The 11,552-nt window shown below is 37.0% G+C and overlaps 1 protein-coding gene across 1 annotated transcript in view; it reads left to right on the forward strand.

Moving 5' to 3' along the window:
- The window catches only part of MANEA (mannosidase endo-alpha), a 135,772-nt gene extending 124,461 nt beyond the window's left edge, over positions 1-11,311 (forward strand). The window contains exon 4 of the mRNA XM_082668569.1: positions 11,187-11,311. Within this exon, the coding sequence (XP_082524695.1) occupies positions 11,187-11,267 (81 nt within the window). The 3' untranslated portion in view covers positions 11,268-11,311. The remainder of the gene's footprint in view (positions 1-11,186) is intronic.
- Positions 11,312-11,552: the final 241 nt, after the last annotated feature.

Genomic DNA, 11,552 nt, shown 5'->3' on the forward strand with positions numbered 1-11,552 from the left:
ATTTCACCCTTGAAAAATTTCATGTGGTAATTTTTCAGTGAATAGTTCCTGGAAGCTGTCCTGTCCCAGTAATTGTCCTTTGCATATCCTCACGGAATCTTATCACATGTGACAGTTTCACAAAGACTCAGTGGAACTCCCTCTGTAAATTCTGGCACTCTGTGCTGCTCCCTCTCCTACAGTTCTACACTGCAAATTCCAGCTACCTTAGCTTCCTCGATCTCTGCTTGCAAACTCATCAACTGAGCAAAAATGCCATCCTTACATAGATTCCCTCCCCCTGTTCCATAGTCTGGAACACGCATCCAGGCAGAAAACTGAGACAACTATAGGGCTCAGCAGGGTTTTCCCCTTCTTTAAGCGCAAACCATTCCACTCCGGCTATTGCCTAATATCTGAAAACAGTTGTCTCATGGAGGTTGTTCATACACATTTATCTAGTTCTTTACATCGGAAGGAAAGTGTGGTACCAGTTACTCCATCATGACCAGAAGTGGAATTTACTCAGATAAAATTTTTATTCCCATTTCACAGATGAAGAACCTGAGGCAAAGATAATTAAAATAATTTGCCCTAAATTACACAGATATTGAATGTAGAGCCAGAATTCAGTATTAATCTCTGTAACACAAGGACGATTTACTAACCCTCCTGTCATGGACAGAAGAACGTTTAAGGCTTTACAAAATCCAAATATTAACTGTGGTGGTAGGAATAGTAGTAGTAGGAGTAAGAGTAGGAGTAGGAGTAGTAATAGCAGCAGCAGCAGTAATAAGAAAAAGAAGAAGAATGGCAACTTTTATATGTAAATAGTAATTTGTAATTTAAAAATTTCATGTTCATTTCTCATTGATCCTTACAAGGTTTCCAAATTTCTACACTTCTCCTTCATTATCACCTCCAGTGTTCTACCTGTGCTGGGGAAAAAGCTGTAACTTTTGCTATGATTCCAAGAAGAGGTATGCATGCTGTCACTGATGTGACACTTAGTTCAAAGATTATAGGATGGGAAGGGGATGATCCATCTTTGAAAAGGGAATTTTTACATTTTTAAAAACTACTCATGGCAGAAAAAAAGACTCCCATATTCCTCTGAGGAAGAAATAAACTAGATCAAAATGAACTAAGTTTGATAGCTTCTGAAATTTGGTCAATGGAACAGTGGATTTTATAGACTCTTAGAATTTTATGTTTTTTTTTTAACATCTTTTTGGAGTATAATTGCTTTACACTGTTGTGTTAGTTGCTGCTGTATAACAAAGTGAATCAGCTATACGTATACATATATCGCCATAACCCCTCCCTCTTGTGTCTCCTTCCCACCCTCCCTATCCCAACCTACTAAGTGGTCACAAAGCACCAGCTGATCTCCCTGTGCTATGTGGCTGCTTCCCACTAACTATTTTACATTTGGTAGTGTGTATATGTCCATGCCACTCTCTCACTTTGTCTCAGCTTACCCTTCCTCCTCCCTGTGTCCTCGAGTCCATTCTGTACGACTGCGTCTTTATTCCTGTCCTGCCCCTAGAACGATTTTCTTATTCCATATATATGTGTTAGCATACGGTATTTGTTTTTCTCTTTCTGACGTACTTCACTCTGTATGACAGACTCTAGGTCCATCCACCTGACTACAAATAACTCAATTTCGTTTCTTTCTTTGGCTCAGTAATATTCCAGTGTATATATGTGCCACATCTTCTTTATCCATTCATCTGTCAATGGACACAGCTTGCTTCCAGTCCTGGCTATTGTAAATAGTGCTGCAATAAAGACTGTGATATATGACTCTTTTTGAATTATTGTGTTCTCCGGGTATATGCCCAGTAGTGGGATTGCTGGGTCCTATGGTAGTTCTATTTTTAGTTCTTTAAAGAACCTCCATACTGTTCTCCATAATGGCTGTATCACTTTACATTCCCACCAACAGCACGAAAGGGTTCCCTTTTCTCCACACCCTCTCCAGCATTTATTGTTTGTAGAATTTTTGATGATGGACATTCTGACTGGTGTAAGGTGATACCTAATTGTAATTTTGATTTCAATTTCTCTAGTGATTAGTGATGTTGAGCATCCTTTCATGTGTTTGTTGGCAATCTGTATATCTTCTTTTGAGAAATGTCTATTTTTGATTGGGTTGTTTTTTTGATATTGAGTTGCATGAGCTGCTTGTAAATTTTGGAAATTAATCCTTTGTCAGTTGCTTCATTTGCAAATATTTTTTCCCATTCTGAGGGCTGTCTTTTCATCTTCTTTATGGTTTCCTTTGCTGTGCAAAAGCTTTTCAGTTTCATTAGGTCTCATTTCTTTTGTTTTTATTTCCATTTCTCTAGGAGGTGGGTCTAAAAGGATCTTGTTGTCATTCATGGCACAGAGTATTCTGCCTATGTTTACCTCTAAGAGTTTGATAGTGTCTGGCCTTACATTTAGGTCTTTAATCCATTTTGAGTTTATTTTTGTTTATGGTGTTAGGGAGTGTTCTAATTTCATACTTTTACAGAGGCTGTCATTTCTCCATTGTATATTCGTCTCCTTTATCAAAAATAAGGTGACCATACATGCGTGGGTTTATCTCTGGGCTTTCAATCCTGTTCCATTGATCTATATTTCTGTTTTTGTGCCAGTACCATACTGTCTTGATTACTGTAGCTTTGAGGTATAGTCTGAAGTCTGGGAGCCTAATTCCTCCAGCTCCATTTTTCTTTGTCAAGATTGCTTTGGCTATTCGGGGTCTTTTGTGTTTCCATACAAAATTTGAAATTTTTTGTTCTACTTCTGTGAAAAATGTCATTGGTAGTTTGATAGGGACTGCATTGAATCTTCAGATTGCTTTGGGTAGTATAGTCATTTTCACAACGTTGATTCTTCCAATCCAAGAACATGGTATCTCTCTCCATCTGTTTGTATCACTTTTAATTTCTTTCATCAGTGTCTTATAGTTTTCTGCATAAAGGCCTTTTGTCTCCTTAGGTAGGTTTATCCCTTGGTATTTTATTCTATTTATTGCAATGGTAAATGGGAGTGTTTCCTTAATTTCTCTTTCAGATTTTTTATCTATTAGTATATAGGAATACAAGAGATTTCTGTGTGTTAATTTTGTACCCTACTACTTTACCAAATTCATTGATTAGCTCTAGTAGTTTTCTGGTAGTATCTTTAGGATTCTGTATGTATAGTACCACGTCATCTGCAAACAGTGACAGTTTTACTTCTTCTTTTCCTATTTGGATTCCTTTTCTTTTTCTTCTCTCATTGCTGTGACTAAAACTTCCAAAACTATGTTGAATAATAGTGGTGAGAGTGGAAAACCCTGTCTTGTTCCTGATCTTAGTGGAAATGGTTTCAGTTTTTCACCCTTGAGAATGATGCTGGCTGTGGGTTTGTCATATATGGCCTTTATTATGTTGAAGTAAGTTCCCTCTATGCCTACTTTCTGGAGGGTTTTTATCAGAAATGGGTGCTGAATTTTGTCAAAGGTTTTTCTGCATCTACTGAGATGATCATATGGCTTTTATCCTTCAGTTTGTTAATATGGTGTATCACATTGATTGACTTGCACATATTGAAGAATCCTTGCATTCCTGGGATAAAACTCACTTGATCATGGTGTATGATCCCTTTAATGTGCTTTGGATTCTGTTTGCTAGTATTTTGTTGAGGATTTTTGCATCTATGCAAAACATTTTTGCATCTATGCATCTATTTTTGCATCTATTCTTGCATCTATTCATCAGTGATATTGGCCTACAGTTTTCTTTTTTTTATTACATCTTTGCCTGGTTTTGGTATCAGGGTGATGGTGGCCTTGTAGAATGCGTTTGGGAGTGTTCCTCCCTCTGCTATATTTTGGAAGAGTTTGAGAAGGATAGGTGTTAGCTCTTCTCTAGATGTTTGGTAGAATTCACCTGTGAAGCCATCTGGTCCTGGACTTTTGTTTGTTGGAAGATTTTTTATCAGAGTTTCAATTTCAGTGCTTGTGATTGGTCTTTTTATATTTTCTATTTCTTCCTGATTCAGTCTCAGAAGTTTATGCTCTTCTAAGAATTTGTCCATTTCTTCCAGGCTGTCGATTTTATTGGCATACAGTTGCTTGTAGCAATCTCCCATGATCCTTTGTATTTCTGCAGTGGCAGTTGTTACTTCTCCTATTTCATTTCTAATTCTATTGATTTGAGTCTTCTCCCTTTTTTTTCTTGAAGAATCTGGCTAATGGCTTATCAATTGTGTTTATCTTCTCAAAGAACCAGATTTTAGTCTTATTCTCTTTGGTAGCATTTCATTCCTTTTATTTCTGATCTGATCTTTATGATTTCTTTCCTTCTGCTAACTTTGGGGTTTTTTAAATTCTTCTTTCTCTAATTGCTTTAGGTGTAAGTTTAGGTTGTTTGAGATGTTTCTTGTTTCTTGAGGTGGGATTGTATTGCTATAAACTTCCCTCCTAGAACTGCTTTTGCTCATCCCATAGGTTTTGGGTTGTCGTATTTTCATTGTCATTTGTTTCTAGGTATTTTTTGATTTCCTCTTTGATTTCTTCGGTGATCTCTTGGTTATTAAATAGTGTACTGTTTAGCCTCCATGTGTTTGTATTTTCTACAGGTTTTTTTCCTGTAATTGATACCTAGTCTCATAGCATTGTGGTCAGAAAAGATACTTGATATGATTTCAATTTTCTTAAATTTACCAAGACTTGATTTGTGACCCAAGATATGATTTATCCTGGAGAATGTTCCATGAGAACTTGAAGAGAAATTGTATTCTGTTGTTTTTGAATGGAATGCCCTATAAATATCATTTAAGTCTGTCTTGTTTAATGCATCATTTAAAGCTTGTGTTTCCTTATTTATTTTCATTTTGGATGATCTGTCCATTGGTGAAAGTGAGGTGTTAACATCCCCTAATATGATTGTGTTACTGTCAATTTCCCCTTTTATGGCTGTTAGCATTTGTCTTATATATTGAGGTGCTCCTATGTTGGGTGCATAAATATTTTCAATTGTTATATCTTCTTCTTGGATTGATCCCTTGATCATTATGTACTGACCTTCTTTGTCTCTTGCAATAGTCTTTATTTAAAGTCTATTTTGTCTAATGTCAGAATTGCTACTCCAGCTTTGATTTCCATTTGCATGGAATATCTTTTTCCATCCCCTTTCAGTCTCTATGTGTTCCTAGGTCTGAAATGGGTCTTTTGTAGACAGCATATATACGGGTCTTGTCTTTGTATCCACTCAGCCAGTCTATGTGTTTTCGTTGGAGCTTTTAATCCATTAATTTTTTTTTTGGCCCTGCCTCTGCATGTAGGTCGCCCTCTGGCATCTGTTCCACACCCAGACAGGAGAGGGTTAAAGGAGCGGCTGATTAGGGGGCTCTGGCTCACTCAGGCCGGGGAGGGGGGGAAGGAGGGGTGCGGATGCAGGGCGAGTCTGCAGTGGCAGAGGCCAGCATGATGTGACAACAGCCTGAGGTGTGCTGTGTATTCTCCTGGGGAAGCTGTCCCTGGATCACGGGACCCTGGCAGTGGGAGGGGAGGTGTGGATACTGACCTGTGCTTGCACACAGGCTTCTTGGTGGCTGCAATAGCAGTCTTAACATTTTATGCTGTTCCCTGGTGTCTGCGTTGATAGCCAAGGCTTGCGCCATCTCTGAAGCTTGTTTAGGCAGTGCTCTGAATCCCCTCTCCTCATGCACCCCAAAAAAGTGGTCTTTTACCTCTTTTGCAGTTCCAGACTCTTTCTTGGATTCCCTCCCGGGTAGCTGTGGCACACTAGCTCCCTTCAGGCTGTGTTTATGCAGCCAACCCCAGTCCTCTCCCTGGGGTCTGACCTCCGAAGCCCGAGCCTCAGCTCTCAGCCCCCACTGGCCCTGGCAGGTGAGCAGACGAACCTCTCAGGGTGGTGAGTGCCGGTCTGCACCGATCCTCTGTGCGGGAAACTCTCCACTTTGCCCTCTGCAGCCCTGTTGCTATGCTCTCCTCCATGGCTCCAAAGCTTCCCTCCTGTCACTCCCATCTCTGCCAGGGAAGGGGCTTCCTAGTGTGTGGAAACTTTTCCTTCTTCACAGCTCTCTCCCAGGAGTCCAAGTCCCATCCCTATTCTTTCGTCTTTTTTTTTCTTTTGCCCTACCCAGGTACATGGGGAGTTTCTTGCCTTTTGGGAAGTCTGAGGTCTTCTACCAGCGTTCAGTAGGTGTTCTGTTGGAGTTGTTCCACATGTAGATGTATTTGTGGGTAGGAAGGTGATCTCCATGGCTTACTCCTCCACCATCTTGTAGGTCCTCCCCCCGAATTTTATGTTTTGAAAGTTTGTTCATTGTGATTTTCTCCTAATTGTTTCAATAATCACATTATTAAATTCAAACAAAAGCTAAAAATTAAATGAACTGGAAAAATATCTAGGGCTTTGGATCTGAGATTATGCACACAGAATCAGACATGTTGAGTTTCCCAGATCCAGAAATGTAGATTAAAACGGTACTAACAAAAGGATGAGCTGATATGAAAATCATGGTGGCATGAAAATCATGGTGACACTATGTGTCTTAAATTAAGGTATTTAAAATGTTCTCAATCATGTACATTGTACTGTCTAAATGTATCCATATTTAAATCATTATTTTGAGGTTACAGTTACTAAAGGAGAAAAACAATCAATATTAAAATAACAGTAACACAAGTAGAAAAGTAAAATATTACCATTCTAGCTGAATAGAAAATGATTATTTTAAAATGCAAGTCTTTGAAGGGAGGAGGTATATTAAACAATCTGTTCTAATCACAAAGGAGCACAATGATTGCTCTTGTTTTTCTGTTGTTGCTGATCTTGAGTTTATAATACTATTTAGTCCCTTAAAATCAACCTTATTTATCTGCCTCTTCCTTTTTGAATACAACACTATTTAAAAAAAAAAAATCGTGGCCTGCAGAAGAGGAATAAAGCTTCCATTTTGACTTATGAGAAAGTCTCATTTTGAATCAAATACTCATCCCCAAAATGTGGAACACTGTGAATCCCCTACATTGTATGATGTATTTTCATTAATAAAAAGCTCATTGATTATTCTAGAAAGAGCCATTTTATTGCTTACTTGAAGGTGTCCATGTCCTCAAAGGAAGATTACGCACTTGTTTCTAATGAGAAAACATAGGATAACAAGAAGGGTGCAAGTTTGGGAGTCACAGCCATGGATGCAAATTCTATCTTCGTCACTTACTAGCTTCATGATCTGACCATAGTATACTTATTAAAAATTACATTAAAATCTAGGGTATAGGATTGTAGAAGGGTGAAAATAATAACCACCTAGTACGAGATCAGTTTTCATCTCTCATGCTTCTCTGATTAGGGCCACACTTCACCCATCAGATGTTATTGCATTTTCAGACCATAAACTGACACATCAGCTGAACTGAGCTCACCATAGGGCAGATGCACATGTCACAGAGAAAGAGAGGGACTGTCTTCAATTTAACAATGTGAGCTAGGAAAAGCATTATGGTTACAGTGTAGGTACTGTTGTTTTCTTCCAATATGATCATAAACCTTTGGAGGGCTTTTCTGTCCTTTCTTTTTCCTCTTCTAGGCTGCACTTCTTCCTCTTTCCAGTATGTTCCTGAGTTCATCTTTGTTTAAAAGCAGCACTGTCCAAATTGAGGCATTATATATAACTAACTGGCATGTGATTTGCATCACTTTATGCACTGGAGGAATGTGGTCAAAACATCTGTGACTATTTCAGTGTGTAAAAAACCTCGACGTATATACCTATGCAAGGTGCAACCACTGTGAATAACAGGGCAAGTCTGGCTGCCAGTCACTGGAGTACATCTTTTCATGCACCATCAAAGGCCAATATGGAAAGAACATTTGAAAAAGAAAAATACTGCTCATTTCACCCTAGATTGCTAAAAAGAACACCACAGACTGCGGTACATGGAAATTTCTGTTGAATGGTGCTGATTTTTCTCTCTTGCATTAATTTCAGTTCAAACTGCCTGGACTGCTTCAGTAAAAAAAAAACAATGGCAATTCATATCCTTTCCAGAGCATAAAAATTACTGCACTCTTAAGCACATAATTTTAAAACAAAGAATATGCTGTATAAAGTGACATTCTGAAACAAAATAAAGTTGTTCTTCTATGATGAATTAGTTTAATATTTCTTAAAAACATGATCCTAGATCCAATATTTTCTAATATTGGAGAATGTAATGTGTTTTTCTTAATATTTTGCCCAGTTTAATGGTTTATTTAATATCATTTCTGACGTTCATATTACTGATATATATTTTAACCACATATGGAAGAATATTTAAATATAAAGGCTGAATTATCATTATTATTATTTTTGTACAATGTCAAGGTAATGAGTCAAGCAATGGTGCCTTTATTCTGGCTAATTCTAGTGATATATGATGAAATTACTCCATTGGCACAGGGTGTAGCTACATTAATTGATGATTAATTTTATTCTGTTTTCTTATAAATATTTGAGAAGTTAAATTCCATTTGGAAACAAAATTCTGATGAAAATAACCATAATCAAAGAGATTTATGTTTTGTTCTCTGCATATAATTAGGTCTTCAAATATTCTGTTTTTCTAATCTAACATCTATTCCATAAGTCTATCTGAATAAGAAGAATTATCTATTATGGTGTAATAAGTAGCAAGTATATATCATTTCCTTGAAAACTTAATAAACAATTGGGCTTCATGATACTGAAGAGCTATAATTAATGTTGGAAGAAATTCCAACAATGCTGTTATTGTTGGAAGAAATTCAATCTGCTTTTTGCTAACCAAAGGCATTTATATATTAAAATGGTTGTAGAAATAAGGTGGACATACAAATAATAATTTAAAAATTAGTACATAAACCTTCATCCATCCTCTCATTTATCTGTGTAAATGAGTTCCTTCCTATGAAATGTCAGAAGTCTTCTCTACAATCAATTTAAGGGAATGATGTGAACTAGAACATAAGTTCCAAATGAAAGTACCCCAAACTTTCTTAGTTCTTCCTACTTGCTTCCTATCTATAGACCTCTAATGAGAAGGATATTCAATACCATAGAAATCACAAGTGGCTGTAAAAATATATGATTCTAATAGTTTTAGAGTAGAAATGTAAGAGTTTTTTGAAAAGGGAGATTAAGTTTATGCCTTTTTCTGCTTATTTATGTGAAACAACATATAGTAATTAAGTGGTAAATATTACATAAAATTTTATATTAATTCATTAATTTGCTCAATAAATATTTTTTGAGAAATCACTGCCTACTCTGCATTGCTTCAGGGCCTACAACTGTGAATATGAAACTGTAGTTCCTACCCTCAAACAGTCTGCATGTCAGTGCTAGGGGCAGTCAAATACAATGATCATTACAACACAGAGAGTACTCAGTGCTATGATAGAACTAAGAAAAAAGTGATCCAGAAACACATCATGGAATCCTGGAGACAGGGCATAAAAGTAAGGGAGGTGGGTGTCAAATGGAGTCATAAAATCAAAAAGCTATGCACACTGCTAAAAAGTCAATGGATAGTTAAAAACAATTAATATAATTTCCAATAATGATTATTTTAGATAAGAAATAAAACAGTGTTAAGTGATAAACATGGATTGGAGAGTAGAGTTGGAAGCTATTTTAGGCCAGAGACTTTGTGAGGTCACCCTTTGAGGTGGGATCTAAATAATGAGAAGAAACTATAAGATATGTAGGAAAGGCATACCATGTAGACACAACAGCTAGTGCAAATGTCCTAGGGTAGGAAAAAGCTTGAGATGTTCAAAAACCAAGATAAGAACTACAGAACACTGTGTCTGCAGCAAAGTAAGCTCAGAGGATCTTCTACAACTTAAACTCGTAGACACAGGCAGAGGCTGAAGTGCTGATTTGGCCTTGTAGGCAATGGAAGAATTCTACTCTAATTATAAGGGAGAATTTTAAGTGGGAGAGTGAATGTCATTTCAATTGTTCACTTCTGTACCATGGTACCTAGAAGTAGGCCAGCCACAAAATAGCTGCTCAGTACATACTTACTGAGTGAATAAATGACTGTTAGGGCAATGTTCGAAGAAAGATGATTGAAGTGTCATGAAAGTAGGACTAAGATTCATCACTTATATCTTCTATGTGTATTACATGATGTAAAAGAAATGACATTTTTAAAAAGAAAAATCATGACTCTCAAGTTGATCAGAACAATCCAATTTCTCTTCTACAATCATAGTTTAATAGCTCATGGTTTCTGTCTTTACATGTAAATACTAGTGGTAGCCTTGCCATTGCTCCAAAGGAGTATTTTCTTCAAAGGACGATACATCTAAAAAAATTCAGATTCTTGGAATGGGTGAGACTCTGAATATAATGGTTATTAAATTTTCATTTTTGAAGAAATGGAAAGAGCACAAGGATAAGGCTGGTTCATCACATTAATGCTCCGCTAATCTTAGGAGAGCATCTCAAACAACAAAAAGCATTCAGAACACCCAAATCTTCTGAAACTTTCTAATCCCTGCATGCAGTGCTGTTTAAAATTGGATTTCTTTGGAATTGTTCTGTTGTATTTATGTCAAAACAGGTAATATTTTTCTGGTCCACTAAACTAAACCTTATTTGCACTTTGATGGATATAAAATAGCTCCCTTTTATCTGGGGAGGATATAGCCCAGAGTGCTTATGATTTTCCCTCAGAGAAGCTTATTTTGTTCATGTTGTGGAACAAGTACATTGAATCTGCAAGGTTTTGACATGAAAATCTCCTGTAGACTCCTTTCTTACCTATACTAAGTGGGATTATTGAATTAAATAAGTGCAATTACCTGCAGTGACAACAATGAACAATGGGGAATAAGAGCAAGGAAGGGAATATAAGCAATGAGAAATATCCATGAAGAGTTTTTAAAGACTACTTTTAGAGCAGTTTTAGGTTCACAGCAAAGCATATTTTTTTTTGTTCTTTTGTTTTTTTAAGAAAAGAATATATACCAAAGATGCAAGAAGGGGTTATATAGGCAAGAATAAAACCAAGAAAGAGGCAAAATATGTAAGAATATGCCAATAATAGTGGTAACTATTTATTGAGTCTCTGCTACGTTTCAGATGCTAAGTACTTTATATGCATTATTTAACTTAACCTGCACAATAACCCTATGTTAGCTACTGTTATTTTTCTCATTTTACAGATGAGGAAGCCAAGGACAAAGAGGTTAAGGACCTGCCTTACAATCTACCAGTTAGCAAGTGGAGGAGTCAGATTGGAATGAGCACAGAAAGTCTTGCTCCACAACCCTACAGGGCAACATGAGAGATACTGCTTGGATCCCCCTTCAAGAAAGAGTTTGCTATCTGGCTGCAAGAAATGCAGTTGACTGACAATGTCTAATTACAATGTCTGAATTTGTAAACAAAGACTACACTCTTCCTGGGCTTTCTGCAGCTTCCTGCCTGATGAGTGGAGCAGAGGGACTAGGGTTTGGTATTTCTGCCCATTGTGAGTCTCCTCTAGTGGGTAATTATGCTCTAAAGCCCCTTTGGCCAGATAAAAATTT

Source organism: Grampus griseus, assembly GCF_964374135.1.
Source record: "Grampus griseus genome assembly, chromosome: 13".
NCBI classification, from domain to species: domain Eukaryota; kingdom Metazoa; phylum Chordata; class Mammalia; order Artiodactyla; family Delphinidae; genus Grampus; species Grampus griseus.